At 37.6% G+C, this 17,231-nt stretch overlaps 1 protein-coding gene across 7 annotated transcripts in view; it reads left to right on the forward strand.

Annotated features, from left to right (window-relative positions):
- UTRN (utrophin) overlaps positions 1 to 17,231 on the forward strand; it is a 496,689-nt gene that overhangs the window by 113,460 nt on the left and 365,998 nt on the right. For all 7 annotated transcript variants that reach the window (XM_034990899.1, XM_034990900.1, XM_034990897.1 and 4 more), the window contains 10 exons: positions 1,168 to 1,260; positions 2,703 to 2,780; positions 3,130 to 3,222; positions 5,558 to 5,730; positions 8,052 to 8,167; positions 8,843 to 9,003; positions 13,381 to 13,584; positions 14,521 to 14,702; positions 15,426 to 15,576; positions 16,716 to 16,835. In XM_034990899.1, the coding sequence (XP_034846790.1) occupies positions 1,168 to 1,260; positions 2,703 to 2,780; positions 3,130 to 3,222; positions 5,558 to 5,730; positions 8,052 to 8,167; positions 8,843 to 9,003; positions 13,381 to 13,584; positions 14,521 to 14,702; positions 15,426 to 15,576; positions 16,716 to 16,835 (1,371 nt within the window). The remainder of the gene's footprint in view (positions 1 to 1,167; positions 1,261 to 2,702; positions 2,781 to 3,129; positions 3,223 to 5,557; positions 5,731 to 8,051; positions 8,168 to 8,842; positions 9,004 to 13,380; positions 13,585 to 14,520; positions 14,703 to 15,425; positions 15,577 to 16,715; positions 16,836 to 17,231) is intronic.

A 17,231-nucleotide genomic window follows, 5' to 3' on the forward strand; every position in this document is an offset into this window, starting at 1 on the left:
GGAACATGCTGAGTTTTAGGAAACCTCAGAATGGCTCCCTTTCCCCTCCATTTCAAGCTCAGAGTAAAATTGACATATGACTTTATGTATGTTTTCTTTAAAGATTTATCTATTTATTTGAGAGAGCGAGAGTTCACGCACATGCGTGTAAGCTTGTGGGGGGTGGCGGGCAGAGGGAGAGTGAGAGAATTTTCTCTCAAGCAGACTCCCCTGAGCGCAGAGCCTGATGGCAGGCTCCATCTCATGATCTCATGACCCTGAGATCATGACCTGAGCCAAGAGTCAAACACTTAACCGACTGAGCCACCCAGGTGCCCCTGTTAATGTTTTTTTTAAAAGCAAAAAGTGAAAAAGATTAAAGGGGAATAATTTGATACAACATAATGATATCACACTTACTACATTGTGCTTTATAGCTGTCTAGACATTTTCACATAATATTATTTATTGGATTTTTAGCCTGTGATGCAGAGGAAGGTTAAGAGGTTGATTTAGGCTTACCAGTTTGTTAATGGTCAAACTGGAATTAAAACTGAGGCTTCCTGATTTTCTGTGTAGTAATCTTCCTATTGCATGTAGCCATCAGATCATACAGGATCTGCCTGTTGATGGGTGGGATTTTCTGGCATCAGACACAGAGTTTGTTGGTTGGTGGAAGTTGGAGCTACTTATCAATTAGGGATGCAAGTGTAGGAATTCTATAAGCTTTGGCATTTGAAATACTGGATTGGTACCTTACTTACACACAGAGCCCAAGTGTCATAATTGTTTAGAAATTATAGCTAGAACTATGGGTGCAGCACCAGAGAGCTGAAATTGTGGACAAAATGACCCGTTCCTGTATTTTTCAGTGCATCTCTTTATCATTCCTTCTCAGGGATATATACCATAGTCAAGGCATATGGACATTACCCATAGCTTTATTTTGTAAGAAATAATGCAACTTATATAAGAAACGATGCAGTTCATATTGTTCAGCTTAAAGCATTTGTTATGGATTTCAGAGTTCTCTGTAATTATGTTTCTTTCCATACAAGGCAAAGCTGAATAGTCTGCTGCCCATCCAGACTTTTAATTGGAAAAAAAATGAAACCGCTCATTTATTTGCCACATATGTATGGAATTTCTGCTGCTAAAGAAACTGATAATTTACTTTTTCCTTTATAGAGTGGAAAACCACCCATCAATGATATGTTCACAGACCTCAAAGATGGAAGGAAGCTCCTGGATCTGCTGGAAGGCCTCACAGGAACATCACTGGTGAGAGGAGTCATCTTTGAGAACAGACTAACAGAGTGTCTCTCATCATTATTGACTTGAAGACCCTCTGGGGGTACTTACAATGTCAAGGCCCAAACAGGAACATTTAAAAAAAAAGGTGGTTCAATGAATCTTTGAGACAGCATTATTGAGGCTTTATTGAGGGCTCTATTTTTATCAGAGATAAGATTATATATTATATTTATTACTCTAAGGGAGCCCAGGACAGAATTACAAAAGAAGAATGGCTATGGAAAGAGGGCATAATGTTTTGAATAGTAGAAAACACAGTTTTTGGGGGCGCCTGGGTGGCTCAGTCCTTAAGCATCTGCCTTCGGCTCAGGTCATGGTCCCAAGTCCTGGGATCGAGCCCCACATTGCATCGAGCTCCCTGCTCCGCGGGAAGCCTGCTTCTCCCTCTCCCACTCCCCCTGCTTGTGTTCCCTCTCTCACTGTCTCTCTCTGTCAAATAAATAAAATCTTTAGAAAAAAAAAGAAAACACATTTTTTGTTTTTTAGAAGATGTCAGTTGTAGAAAACACATTTAAATGTTATTTAATAAACTTAAAGAGTTGCTAAAAGCGATGGCATTTAATTTTACTCAGTTTTTCAGTATTATCTTTGTTTCTTCATCAAACCCAACTCTATTACTTTATGTGTTATACTCACACAGAAATAACTCTGCTAATGAAGAGGATGCATTTTATGGGTACAAACTTTAACACTAGAGGTAGAATTACTATAAAAGGTATAGGGAAATGCACTCCTGAAGATGAATTCCTTTCTTGCCAAAGTGTGAGGTGTTATACTCTGCCTTTTGCCTTCCAGATGGTGGGTAAGGTACCTGTTGGAGAGGCTGATCCCTCTCTCAGATAAGACTCCCTGGTCAGTGAGGCAGAAAGAAGCCTCCCAGATCACCTTGCCCCAGATGGCTATTCCTGCCTTCCCAGTGGGCCCTTGTAATGCTACCTGGAACCTGGGATAGTGCCTCTGAATCCTCCCTGCTCTGTGCACACTGGTGCAGTATGAAGGTGACATGACTTCTCAGTCTTCCTGTGTCCAGCCCTGTTTAGATAAAAGAAACTTTGTCCCGGGAGCATTGGTTACCAAACAGACCTGCACATTCGAATCACCAGGGAAATCCTTTAGAAATTCCAAACCCCTGCTACACCCCGGACTCATTAAGTCATCATCTATGGGGGTAGGATCAGACAGGCTTTGTATTTTTTGAATGCTAGCGTTCAGGCAAATAAGGGACCTACTATCTCAAGATGTTCGTGGGGTAATTTGCATTCTGTCACCACTAGCCTCCATGGTGGCCTGAGAAGCCAGCCTGAGCTCCTGGCAGAGAGGGGTTCTGCATGCTGAGCTTCTCTGTATACCTCAGTGTCGTTGGCACCATGGAGAGTCTGTCTCATTCAATGTCACGTTTTGTTTTCTAGCCAAAGGAACGTGGTTCCACAAGGGTCCATGCTTTAAACAATGTCAACAGAGTGCTGCAGGTTTTACATCAGGACAACGTAAGTTTGCGGTGTGACTTTTGGGGTTTTTTGGTGCCATCAGGATTATTTATTGTCAGAGCAGCCACCTGCTCTGTGCATTGTCATCAACTGATTTTTGGAAACATTTTTCTTATAATAAGTATTGAACCTTTTCTGTGAGTGAGGGAATAGTCATGCTTTTTCTGATTACTTTATTGAAATATTGTATAAATAATACATTTTTGAGATTTAGGTATACCTGATTCTGAAATTCCTTATCATTCACGTATATTGCTGTCCAAAGGTGCTAAAACAAAAGTCTTGGCTTCTGTGGCAAAATGGTCATAAGGGAGTTTCGTTTGTTTGTTTTTGTTTTTTTTCTTAATAGGTGGATTTAGTGAATATAGGAGGAACTGACATTGTAGATGGAAATCACAAACTGACTTTGGGATTACTTTGGAGCATCATTTTGCACTGGCAGGTGGGGAAATTTCCAGTCACTTCTTAATAGAAATTGAAAATGTATCATTTGTGTGTTAGTTTCCTTTTTTTTTTTTTTTTTAAAGATTTTACTTATTTATTTGAGACAGAGAGAATGAGAGAGAGCACATGAGAGGGGGGAGGGTCAGAGGGAGAAGCAGACTCCCTGCAGAGCAGGGAGCCCGATGCGGGACTCGATCCCGGGACTCCAGGACCATGACCTGAGCCGAAGGCAGTCGCTTAACCGACTGAGCCACCCAGGCGCCCTGTGTGTTAGTTTCTTAGGGCTGCCAACACAAGTACCACAACCTGTATGACTCCAACAAGAGAAATTTATTTTCCCAGAGTTCTGGAGGCTAGAAATCTGAGATCAATGTGTTAGCAAGATTGGTTTCTGTTGAGGCCTCTCTCCTTGGCTTGTGGATCACTGCCTTCTTCCTCTATCCTCATGGTATTCCCTCTGTGTGTGTGTCTTTGTCCTGCTCTCCTCTTCTTCTAGTCATAATGGGTTAGAGCCCACGCCTATGATCTCATTTTACCTTCATTAGAAATCCTATTTCCAAATACAGTCACATTAGCCGGTAGTGGCAGTTAGGACTTCAAGAATTTTGGGGGGACATAATTCAACTCATAGTAATTTGGAATGAGAGAGTCTGACAAACAGCTGTATTCTCCTGGCATAGAAAAAGAAAGGTATCTTTTAAAAAAAATACTAAATTTAAAAAGTTGACATAATTTCAGATTTATAAAAAAAGTTGGAAAAATAGCTTAAAGAATTCCTGGATACCTTTTACTCAGATTACCCAAATGCTGACAGTTATCTGTATTTCTCTGTTTTCTCTCTTTCTTTCTCTTTGCCTGAATAATTCAGTGTGTATTTTGTAAAAACAAGCCTTTTTCCTAAAAGCAAGGAATTCTCGTATAACTAGAATATAATGTTAATATCATAATATACATGTACAATATATAATATAGTGCTGGTGCTAATATTGTTAAACATATAATTATACACTAAAATAATATATAATTATTAAAATCAGGAAGATAACATAAAAATAATACAGTTAAGTAATCTATATATCTTACGGAGATTTTGTCAATTGCCCCAGTAATAGCCTTTATAAAAGAAAAAGAAAATACAAAATCATGCATTACATTTATTTGTCACATCTCTTTAGTCCTCTAGTTTTTTGAGCCCTTTGTATTTCACGATATTAACCTTTTTGAAAAATACTGGACAGTTACTTTGTAGAATGTCCCTCCATGTGGGTTTGGCTAGTATTTTCTCTTGATTAGATTCAGGTTATTCATTTTTTGCCACAGGGGCACAGAAGTGACGTTGAGTTCTTAGTATACCATATCAGGAAGCATGTGCTTTCCGTTAGGTTTTTTTCTGGCAGTATAAACTTTCATTGTTTGGGTTAAGGTGTCTCCCCTGTAATGAGACTGCCCTTTGTTATTAAAGAGTAGCTTGTGGAGCTATACTTTGAGACTGTAAATATTCACTACTTATCAAACTACTTTTCCATCAGTTTTAAGATCCATTCATAGTTCTTACCTGATAATTATTGTGATGCTTGGCAAAAAGTGATTTTCCAATTTCATTGTTCCTTCTACATTTATTTGTTGTCTTTCTAATTGTAAGGAAGAGCTTTCCCTTGTCTCTTGTTTATCTGTCTACCTATTCATCCATCCATACATTTATATATCACTGTTCACTCATGGATTTTTACTTATTTGATAGGTCAGTAATCTTTCACTATCACTATTTATTTTGCAAGCAAGCCCCCTTTAGTTGGCTCTTGTGTCCTTTTCATATGTCCACATCATTCTTTGAACACTTCCTTATAATATATGTACTACTTTAGAATAATATAAAATAATAGTTCTATATTATAATTGTTATTACCATCATGAAATGTACTTCATTCTTTGATTTTGTGGTTAGTCAAAAGTTCTTCCTTTCTCATTTTTGTAGAAGATAAGAATTGTTTTCCTCTCATAAAAAGGTGTTTGCTAAGTGTATAGTATTAAAATATTACTTTGTGGCTGTGAAAGCAATGTTCACTGTCACCAAACCTAATATAAATATTGCTAAGATGTAGAAAATACCATAATGCCTAAAGGTGAGGTAAAAAATTACTTCTAAATCCTAGTACCGTAAAATGATTACTGTTAAAAACACATTTATCTTTCCAGTGTTTAAGGGAAAATTTTGAGAAAAAATGAATACCAATTACCTGATCCGTGATGGTTAATTAGTGTAATATTCCTTATTCAAGGACTTGATTCTAGCAACTATTTTAAGTTACAGGCAGTGTGGTTTTTTTGAACAGGTAAAAGACGTCATGAAAGATGTCATGTCAGACCTTCAACAGACAAACAGTGAGAAGATCCTACTGAGCTGGGTGCGCCAGTCTACTAGGCCATACAGCCAGGTCAACGTCCTCAACTTCACCACCAGCTGGACAGATGGACTTGCCTTTAATGCTGTACTCCATCAACACAGGTGAGATTTGACCCTGCTTAGATGTGGGCCTTACAGATTTGTATCTCCTCGCTCTCTCTCCCTGACTATCCCTCCCTAAAGCCCCTTCCCCACTACCACCACTCTCCTCTCTGCACGTGCTTAAGCATTAAGAAACATTAGTCTTCATTTCCGTAGGACTCAAACACCACCGTGCAATGTCCTTGGTCTCTTCTACATATTTATAAGTTTAAAAAATGTAAAATAATTCACATAGTTCAGTCCCACTCATTCAGCACTAACCAGTAATATATACGATGAACTGTGTTAAGTTTTCATTCTCCTACTGAAAGGAAACCTCTATAAATTCAGTGTAATCTCAATTAAATAAAGACCATTGATTTTTTTCATAAAATGTGTAATTATATAAAAGACTAAAGGCCCAAGGAGAGCCAGTACACTCCTGAAGAAGAACTAGGTTGAAGTACCTCCCAAACAGAAGTAAAATTAGTTATGAAGCTATATTTATTAAGACTATATGTATAGTACTATAAATAAATACGTGAATATAATAATGGTCTGAAAAATGTGAAATTGCAAAGATTTGGCTGTTTTGACATATAAGAATGGCAGTTTCATATAATTTAGCCTAACAGAATAAAGAACTCAGAAATAGCTCCATCCAGCTATACACCTGAGCTGATGTGGATGAGCAGATGAATGGATTGTATGGGACAACTGGTTACCCATATGTGAATAAATAAATTGGATCTTTACCTCACCATACCCAAAAGTAACTCCAGGTGCATCAGGGATTTAAATCTGAAAGGCAAAATTTATTGTATGTTTTATTGCTATTGTAAATTATTTATTGTTACAAGTTCTGTTTTCTGTATGTTTTTTGCTTATATGTAAAAAATGCAATTGACTTTTCTACATCTTAGATCTGGAAACTTGTTAAATTTTTAGAAATTTTACAAAAATATTTCTGTAATTGCCTGTTTCTGTAGGGTTTTTTTATTTTTTTTGACTATCCATGAATCATAGTAGTTTCTTCTCTCCTCTTCTCTTCCCCCTTCATTTGTGCCTTGTCCTTCAATACAATATTGATTTGAATTAGTGATAGTGAGCAGAATGTTTTGTTCTACATAATGAAGGGAGTAGTTTCAGTATTTTACCACAAGACTGATATCTGCTGTAGCTCTTTTCATATACTTTTTATCTGGCTAAAGAACTCCCACACCCAAGTGTCTTTCACTTCTTCTTTATCAGTTTAAAGAGGATTGGCCTTTCTTCTTAGGTGGTTCAGAGATGTTATCAAAGAACTTGAATTTTAGCCAAAGCTTTCCCCCAACTATTACTTAATTGATTTAGCAAGTATGTGTGGACTGCCTTCTACATGCTGGGTATAGGGTGTATAGCAGAGAACAAAACAAGCAAAAATCCTGGTCCTTTCAAATAGAAGGAGGACGACAATTTAAAAAAATGATAATGTAGGTCATATAGCATTTAGAAATGGTAAACATGCTGAAGGAAAATATATTGGGCAAGAGGGGAGGAGGGACCTGGCATTTGGGAAGTCAGTGGGTGCAGTGGCATGAATAGGAGCAGTAATAGGAGACGAAGTCAGAGGAGGAACTGGGTATGGGAGTGGGGCAGGCAAAGCCCAGAAATTAAGTGGGTCTAAGATGCAAGAACAGATAGAGTATAAAGAAAATTATCAACTTTTGGGTAAGTCAGAGCAACAATAATGTCCAACTTGCTGGATTAAAAGAAAATCGAGATAGAAAGGAAATACTAGACAATAGTAGTATGGAGGGAGATGATGGAAAGTTCTCTCAGGGTTTTGTTGCAGTAGTATCCCATGAACAGATCAAAGCTGGATTTTCTATTCTGCTAATCTTGGTCTTTCAGTTGGAGAATTTAGCCCATTAACATTGATTGTGATAATTGATGTATTTAGGTTCATTTTTACCTCTTGTTCTAAGCTTCTCATTTCTTTTAACTTTTCTGTATTTTTTTTTCTTTGTTATCTTATATGAATAGGTTCTTCTTCCCTTTTTTTCCTTTACTATTTGGGAAATATTATATACCATTTCTAAGCTTTTCGTGGTTACTTCACAGATTTTAATAGGCATATTTAACCAACACAAGAAACTTAGAATATTTTATCTATTGTTTTCATATTGTAAATTACTTTAAAATAGATATTTGACAAGCCTTTGGGATATAAAAGATAAAAATTTCTTCATTTAAACTCACAAGTAAAATAATCTAAAACTGGAATGTATTAAATTACAGCAGTGACTACTTTTGTCCATATATTTCATTTTCATTCAGTTTTATTTGCATTGTAATTTCAGACCTGATCTCTTCAGCTGGGATAGAGTTGTCAAAATGTCCCCAATTGAGAGACTTGAACATGCCTTCGGCAAAGCTCAAACTTATTTGGGAATTGAAAAGCTGTTAGATCCTGAAGGTATTGTTCAGTGTTTAATTTCAACCTTGATTTTGCTATACAGTGTTGAATACTTGAATAGTTTTTTTTTCCTTCTTTTTAGAAAGAGTTATGAGAATTGTGGATTGTTTTTTCTTTTGAAGTATGGTGCAAGCCATTTCACTGCAGACTAGTTATTAGTACTATTGTACTTAATTTGTGGGATACTTCTGGGGGAAATTTAATTATGTCATTGGAGAATAGTTACTTGATACTCCCATAAGATTTAAAGGTTTAGGAAAATATAATTATTAGAGAAACAATTTAATATTTGGCTTATTTAATTAAAATGCATTTTTATGTGGTCTTGCATATAATGTGAAAACTTTAGTTACAGATATTGCAGAGTTGAATTCTGAACTTATTTTCATATTATAAATAAAGTATGTGTCATCTTAAATGGTAGCTTATCTGAACATTTTGGGGAAGCTTTTAGGGAAGATTTTTAAGAAATAGGTTACTGAACAAAATAAATAATCTTCTTTTGTCTCATCTCTTATTATATGAACTAGAAATTTACTGAGCTCTGGTATTACAAAGATTATATACTAGTATTGTTTATGGGTACTAAGGGTAGTTATTTTATAGCTAATATTGAGCAGTTCACATATTTTGGACATCTAATTTAAGCTGCTTCTTATTTTCTTCCACTTTTAGATGTTGCTGTTCAGCTTCCTGACAAGAAATCCATAATTATGTATTTAACATCTCTCTTTGAAGTGCTTCCTCAGCAAGTCACTCTAGATGCCATCCGTGAAGTAGAGACACTCCCAAGGAAATATAAGAAAGAATGTGAAGAAGGAGAGATTAGTTTACAGGTACAGGTCAACTTTTATTAAAATGTTTCACTTGCCATATTTGTTTTCTATTAGGTACTAGATTAAAACACTTTCAGAGGATTCTTTTCTTGACTGAGAACATCTTGGGTTCTCAGCTTACGTAGGCATAAGAAATTCAGTTTATCAATTAGCACGCTATCATATGTCACCTGCATGTAATGGAGAACCATAGCTCAACTGATTTTATTGAGAAGGAACATACATCATTTTACACAATAAGGGCTGGAGTTAGAGCCCAGGGCTGTGAGCATGCTGCTGCACGATAGGCTTAAGAACCTACATTTTCCCATCGTCTATTCATTTTATCTTTGTTGTCATGTGCTGAAGATGGTTTTCCCATATCAGCCTAGTTTGTTCTAAGTACTAATCTTTGTTTCTTTTTTTTTGCCACTGAAAAAAAAGTTTTTAATCATTATATTCTCACAAGGGCTATCAAAATATAAGCTTTATTTCCCCTTTCATTTAGGAGGAGTAATTGACAATAGGCTATTAGGTGAGTTTTTCATTTAAGGGCTTCCAGTGGTTTTATTCACCAGGATATAAATGTATATTTTGGGGGAGATATTTTTTCTTCCTGAATTATCCTATCTTGAATCAATCTGTATTTTCTTATTCTGCTTTAGTCTAACCAGTTCTCTTAATTCATAAAATGAGAGAATCTTAACAGTTGGAGGAGACCTTTTCAAAAGTCATTTGGTCCAACATGTTAGCCAACTCAGCAACCAAGGGATATACATGGATTTCAAAATGATAAGAAATACATTTTAGAGAGGCAGAAGGCATGGGCTTGGAAGTTCAAAGTTCATTCCTGTTACTATTTGTTTCGAGTTGCTTACTTACCTTTTCAACCACAGTTTTATCTGAAAAATCTGGATAAAACCACCCACTTAAAAAAGCACCCACAGTGATATTGATAGACATTCAATATGCAGCAGCTACCATCACTGTAACTTTTCCTTCTAAATTTGTTTTGGCATTGCCATTTATCTTCATCCAAGAAGTTCCTTTTTTAAAAAATGTTAGTTAATTCTCATATAATGCCAATGGTCTTGAGTTGGCATAACACTGGTTTTTCACTCTCTAGGGCTCGAGAACTTACTTATTCTTTCAGATTTTCTTTGGGTAGTAGGTACCAATCCTTTTATATTCTCCATTTCAAAAATAGCATGATTTACAGAAAAAGAAAATAACTTATTGAAGGAAAGAGGGCAAGAGATGGGCCAGATTCTGAACCCAGGGCTCTTTAGTAGTTTTGAAAATCAAGTGATATTTAGGAAAAGCCCTAATGTTTTATAACTGACTGAAAAGAATGCTGAGAAGCATTTGTTTCGAGTAGCATAGCTATCCTTCATTAACGATTCCCTGCTAATTGGCTCAGATAATCTTCTGAGGTTGCCTTTCGGTTTTAAAATCCTTTCTTTATTGGATCGGGTTCCTTTTGTTACAAAGATGGTATATTTTACTTCGTACAGTTAAAGCCATTCTTTAAAAGGAAAGACATTTCAGTTGCCTTTCATGATGTACAGATAAAATAATCATTTCTGGTTTAGTGCTCAGGATTCCATGATAAGGATTAGAGAAGCCATTTGCTGTTTGCTTAAGAGCAAGTGTATTAACATTAACCTCTTCATTTTCATGCTTTCATTAGTGCCATAGAGGCTGAATTAAGTTAACTGAAGAAATAAAATGTGGTCAAGTTTTAATCATCTACTCTTTGACAGAGTTTGCCACTCTCTACTTTCCAGTGAACACTGATAGCCAGCCTTCCTCTCTTGTTCTTCCTATAAACATATGCTGTAGAGTATTAGGTGGTCAGCAAATAATTCTTGCATTTCTCTGTAAATCAAACTTTCAGTTGAAAGTCTCCTCTCATGTTTCAGTTAATACCTTCTGAACATTTGCAGCTAAATAATGCCTTCCACTTCACCCCTCATGGATCGTAGGGCCCATCTAAGTGACTGTTGGCTGGTCACTCACTGTCCTTGTGCTCAGATATCCTCATTGTAGTCTAGAGGTTTGGTACTAAATGATATTCAGGGTTATTTTGTCTCCATAGTTTCAGGAGTTTAGGTCCAGAACTTACCTCATTTTCCCTTCTCTGTCTTTGGCACCATCTGTGTCTTAATTATCCAGTGTTTCATCTGCATGCTCCCTGATTCATTTTTTTAACTCCTGCATATGGTTTACTGGGTCTCTTTGATTCTTCCACCAAAATGTTTTTGGTGTGTGTTTTCTTTCTGTTGCAGGCTTCATGCTAATTAAAGGCCTCATCTTCTCTTTTAATTTACAAGGCCCAGACTACCTCTGCAGTTCATTTCAGGCCGCTGCACCGTAGCCATGGTGGACATTGTCTTCTCTTTCCCCAAGACTTTGTTCATGTGCCTTCCTGTCTATGAAATGCTCCTCCACCTACTATTTGCATGGCAGGCTTCCTGTCTTTTCTGTTTTTTTTTTTTTTAAGATTTTATTTATTTATTTGACAGAGACAGAGATAGCGAGAGCAGGAACACCAGCAGCGGGAGTGGGAGAGGGAGAAGCAGGCTTCACCTCAAGGAGGGAGCCCGATGTGGGACTCGATCCCAGGACCCTGGGATCATGACCTGAGCCGAAGGCAGACGCTTAACGACTGAGCCACCCAGGCGCCCCTGTCTTTTCTGTTTTAATGGGACTTTTTCAGAGAAGTCTTCCCTGAAATCCCCATATACACAACACACACACACACACACACACACACACTGTTTCTTGCTGTCACAGTATTTTTGTAAACTGTGTTAAGAATTTTAAATTGTTCCTTAAGAGCATTGGAAAAGCAATGAAAGATTTTCAGCAGGGAAGTTTTGTGATGTGATTCTGTTTTCCAAAGATCCTTCTGCTCCTCTGTGACAAGTGGATTGTGGAGGTGGGAGTGTGGGTGACAGTGGTTAGCAGGTAGTTGTAGCTCTGAGGACAGACATCATTTTTTTGTGGAGTTGGAAGGGTCTGGATGGATTTGAGGTAGATGTTGAAGGTACAGATTGCTTATGCATTAAATGTGGGAAGTGAAAGAGAGAGAAACCAGGGTGGGCTCCCTAGTTTTTAGCTGGAGGAATTTAGTGCCATTCCAATGGGAATGGAGGAGACCACCGAGACAAGGTATACAGAAAAGAAAAAGGGGCCTGGAACTTAATTTTGAGGAGAGGCATTACTTAGAGGTTGACAAATATTATTTAACCAGGAGAAAGCAGGGAAAGGAGAGCCTGAAGACAGTGGGGAGTGCTCAGCCACGTGGAAGAAACATAGGGTGATGATCAGATCTCTGGGTTTGCTTGGAACAGTTCTGGTTTATGTGTGTTGTCCTGGCACCATTATTATAAAAAATGTTCTAGTTTGTTGGTTAATTACACGGTCACTACAAAGATGATGCTAAAAAGTGAATCTGTCAATGGAAAGGTTATTGGCGACATTGGCTAAAAACCTTTTGAGGTGAGTAGTGAGGACCAAAACCAAACTGGAGTGAAAGGGAATGTTATCGAACTATAGATGCTAAATACATAAGCATTTCATATATTGTTCTCTATACATTTTTGTACGTTTGAAACACATATGAATTGATGGATGAGGGGTAATAAAGTGGAGACAGGCTGCACACAAATTTTAAAGAAGTTTTGTTCCGAACAGGAGCCCATGAGTGAGAGAGATAGTTGATTTGGTTATAAGATTTTAAAGTATATGAGAAAATACTCCATTGCTTAGAAAGAGCTTGAGATAATTTTATTGCACAGGTCCTTAAAAAAAGGCCAGCAAGTAAACTTGAGGGCAGTTGCCTCAAAAAATACCATCGATATACCAGCCTGGATGTGTGGCTGTGTTTCAGTGTCGAAAATGCAATGCAAAATGCAATTTAGTAAAACTGGGGGTCAAAGCAGAGTTCCAATCTCTGTCTGTTTTTCTTTAAATTATATACATCCTTCAAGGCCCACTGTGTTCCAGATTTGCTATAAAACTTTCCTGTTTTAGCCCTTAGTGAACTCAAATAGCATCCCTTGTTGGATCCATGGAATTTATAACTTTGCTAATAGCCATTTTATTTTTGTTCAGAAGTGATTCATGTGGGTTATTTATCTCTCCAACTATATTAGAATTTGCATGAGTACAGAATCCATGAGTGCATTCCACTTTTGGACTCTTTGCCTTCCTAGCACACTTAATAAGTGCCTCCTGCCTAGTTCATGGCATTGTGCTGCACCCAGCTCCTGAGAAGTGGATGAATGCCTAAGCCATGGTGGAGCCTTAAGGTTCTCGATACAGTGTGTCTTTGTTGAGCACTGTCTTGTTTTCACGATGCTCGTGGGTGTTTTCTTGGGTTTGTTTTTCTAGAGCTCAGTGCTGGAGGAGGAGCATGAGAGCCCTGGAGCAGAAACCCCCAGCACTGTCGCCGAGGTTGACATGGATCTGGACAGCTACCAGATAGCGCTGGAGGAAGTGCTGACCTGGTTGCTTTCCGCCGAGGACACTTTCCAGGAGCAGGAGGACATTGCCGATGATGTGGAAGAAGTCAAAGACCAGTTTGCTACCCATGAAGTAAATAATGTGTAGCTGATGAGCAGGCGACATCCACCATGGTGTCGTGGTGCCTTAATCATGGGCTCTGCCCCGATGTGTGTTGTTTATTCACTTCTCCGCAGAAAGGTCATGGCATATTTTAGGACTTGTGATATTTAAATAGGACTTTGTTATAAAATTGGTGTGGGTCATTAATTGTGCAGTGGAATTAGATAGCAGATTTTGATCTTATCATGACTTGTGTATTCTGTGGAGCCACTGACAAAAATTAATGGGTAGTACTGTTTGTTTCTGAAGTTATGGTTATATTGTTATAATTAAAACACAGCATGGCTAATCAATACACCAGATCTTTAGGTTTTGAGTACTCCCTAGAAAGTGACTATTTTCATTTATTGGATAATTAAGCAAATGTTATATCCGGTGTTCCTATGTAATTTTATATAATGAAAATTTCCTATTGTTTTGAGAATATATATATTTCCTAGTGTAATGATTTGATTATATCGAGATTTCCTTTGATTAAGTAGTGTGTTTTTTTTTTTTTTTGGTGTGTTGCTATATTAATTGACAGGTTTTATTTGCTATTTTGATTTGAAAATAATAGAAATGGTAATATTCCTTAAGCAGTTCCTCTTGGGTGAGCATGGTGTTTTATTTACTCTATTTTCTCATAATTCCATGTTCACAATCAGTAGCATAATCAGCATTTATTTAAAAATAGCTGTTACTATCAGATGTAACATTGCCCTCTTTGATCTGTTCCCCTTTTTACTTAGGCCAGCTGCTTAGTTCCTATATTCAGCACTTAAGCAATTGGATCAAAGTCTACTTTATTTATACTCTACATGGCTACTTTTTTCTGCAGCACTGATATTAGGCATTAACAATTTAATAAGATTTTCTTTTTTCTTCAATGAGCAGCTCACAAATCAAAATGATGTACCTTTCTAGGCTTTTATGATGGAGCTGACAGCACACCAGAGCAGTGTGGGGAGTGTCCTACAGGCAGGAAACCAGCTGATAACACAAGGAACTCTGTCAGATGAAGAGGAGTTTGAGATTCAGGAACAAATGACCCTGCTAAACGCTAGATGGGAGGCACTTAGGGTGGATAGTATGGACAGACAGTCCCGGTGAGTGGAAGCAAACAAATTAACCCTTTATTCCATCGACTGTGTTGCCCAGTTTAGCTCAGTTAAAGCCTGCATGTCTGTGAAGACAAGATAATTTCAGAACTTGCCTTGTAAAGTTTGCACTTTTCTTTTTGTAATATTGTTGGAATTTTGTGTGATCTTTGTTTCCTCTTTGATATGTTAACCGAATGAGAAGGTAAAGGTTGGAAGACAGAAATTAGCAAAACAGGAGAAGACATTTCTTATGGACAGTTATCTCTTCACAGTATTAAAATTGGCTAACCATGAACTCTATCTGAAGACAGGACTATGTAGTATTTATCTAGAATTCCATTTTGTAACATTTTTTTAGAGCAGTTTTTTTTTTTTCCCCATGGTTCATTTTATTTCATGTATTGTGTATTAAGGAGCAAGCTGCATTCCATTGCAATTTCCACCTATTTAATAAGCAGGAATTCCGGATTGAAGAAACAATGATTTGGATATGAATAGAGGGGGCTGTGATTCGCATCCTTTGACTCCATTTAATTGACTCCATTTAGGAAGAAAGTAAAAGTTTTTTTTTTTTTTTTTTGCTTGTTTCTGTATTTAAAGACTGAATGGTACTTTGAATGGTTAGACAAGACTGCATTCCCTTGCCCCATTTCTTTGGTGCCTGGAGCATGGGTTTGCCTTTGCAAAGGGAAAAAGCAGTGGGGCTGACGTGTGTTTATCCCCGGACAGGCTGCACGATGTGTTGATGGAACTGCAAAAGAGACAGTTGCAGCAGCTCTCCACCTGGTTAACGCTCACAGAGGAACGCATCCAAAAGATGGAAACTTGCCCCCTGGATGACGATTTAAAATCCTTACAAAAGCTGCTAGAAGATCATAAAGTAAATCTGGCTCATATTTCTTGTATACCTTATCAAATATGAAAAGGCAGCACTCAGCCTTCTCAGGGGCTGATGGCTTCTGTCATTCATGCAGAGAGGGGACACTTCTTCAGTGTTCTCTTTTCTTAGGTGTCTGATAGGGTGGAGTTCCTGGGGGTGTGGCTTTTCTAAGCCCTGTGTGATAGTGCAGGTGAAATTTTACATAAGTACGTGTAGTTTTCTTATGAAAGTACTTAGTGTTCATAAGGCTCTCATGGGTTTTTGTTTTGGACCCATAAGTGGCTAAGGACCCTAGTGTATTGGCATTAATAAAGGGTGTGGGGAAAGAGGCAAACCCTCAGATTTATCTATACCTAATCTTTAATGAAAGCTATGTTTCTTCTGTGATAGAGGAGAGTATCAGGCACTAGACGAGGAATCGAAATTTGGTAGACAATATAATTTGGCCACAAATTTAGAAGATAACTTTTCATAGTCAAGGAAAGGAAGAGTAAAATAGCCTCTCTGCAAATTGTTTGAAGAATTTTATTTTTCAGTGGAATATCTAGATAACTGATAAATAAAATCTTAGGGATACATTAAACACAGCTCAAGAGGCATTTAACAACACTGTTGGTAGCATTTAAATAAATTATCTATATACAAAAATCTTATGGCCTATCATGCTCTTCCCATGGAAGAGGGGGGAACGGGAGGTGTCCGTATATCCTGCATTGCTTTCCTGGGCAGCTAATCTGAATGGCTTCTGACTTTCAAATACCATCCTACTTACCTCTCACCTTACGTTATGCTTCACTAAAATGATCTGACTCTGTATATTTTTTTTGTCTTACAAAGTCTATGTTCTTACCTTAATTTCTATTATATTCACTCAAGCCATCTATTCCACTTTTTTTTTTTTTTTTTTGCCAGCACTTGTAAATAAGGGTGATGATATTTTCAACCTGCTTTGGTTCATAATGAAATGTAAAAACGTATAAGGGGCTTGTTTCATTAGTAGAACACTTAGGGTAATGTTGGGAAATTTAAACACGATGCCTCATTAAGTGTCCTTAATTACTATTGACAGCTGAGTGGATTTTAAATAGGTAAATGTGAAAAGAGTAGAAATAACGGCGTTATCTTCATTTTTTTCCTAGTGTTTGCAAAATGATCTTGAGGCTGAACAGGTGAAGGTAAATTCACTAACGCACATGGTGGTGATTGTTGATGAAAACAGTGGTGAGAGCACCGCTGCTCTTCTCGAAGATCAGTTACAGGTATGGACCCTGGAGATGGGCTACTTGCAAGGACCCTGTGGTCGGAAACCCTGATTTGGCACCCCTGTTGTTCAGGTCCTGTCTCGCTGTTCATTTAGAGGAGTACTCTAATCTTTAGTCTGGACTTCCTAGTTGGGGTCCCCCAGCTTGTGGGTTTACAGGAATACCTTGGTATCTTTCCTTTCCTGCTGCCTTGGGGGTGGAGGGTAGATGGGCAGGGCTGCTTGTGGTCCCCAGCTTCCTTGTGCAAAATGGAAACAGCTTGAGGACTTTGTTAAAATATAGATAACTGGACTCCACACAAACTTGAATCCCCGGGAGTGGGGCCAGTGGATCTGCACATATGTGCATATCGAAGTTTGAGAATTTCAGCTATGTAGGGTTAAATATCCCTGC

Source organism: Mirounga leonina, unplaced genomic scaffold (genome assembly GCF_011800145.1).
Source record: "Mirounga leonina isolate KUSES-001 unplaced genomic scaffold, KU_Mleo_1.0 Mir_53, whole genome shotgun sequence".
In the NCBI taxonomy this organism is placed as follows: Eukaryota; Metazoa; Chordata; class Mammalia; order Carnivora; family Phocidae; genus Mirounga; species Mirounga leonina.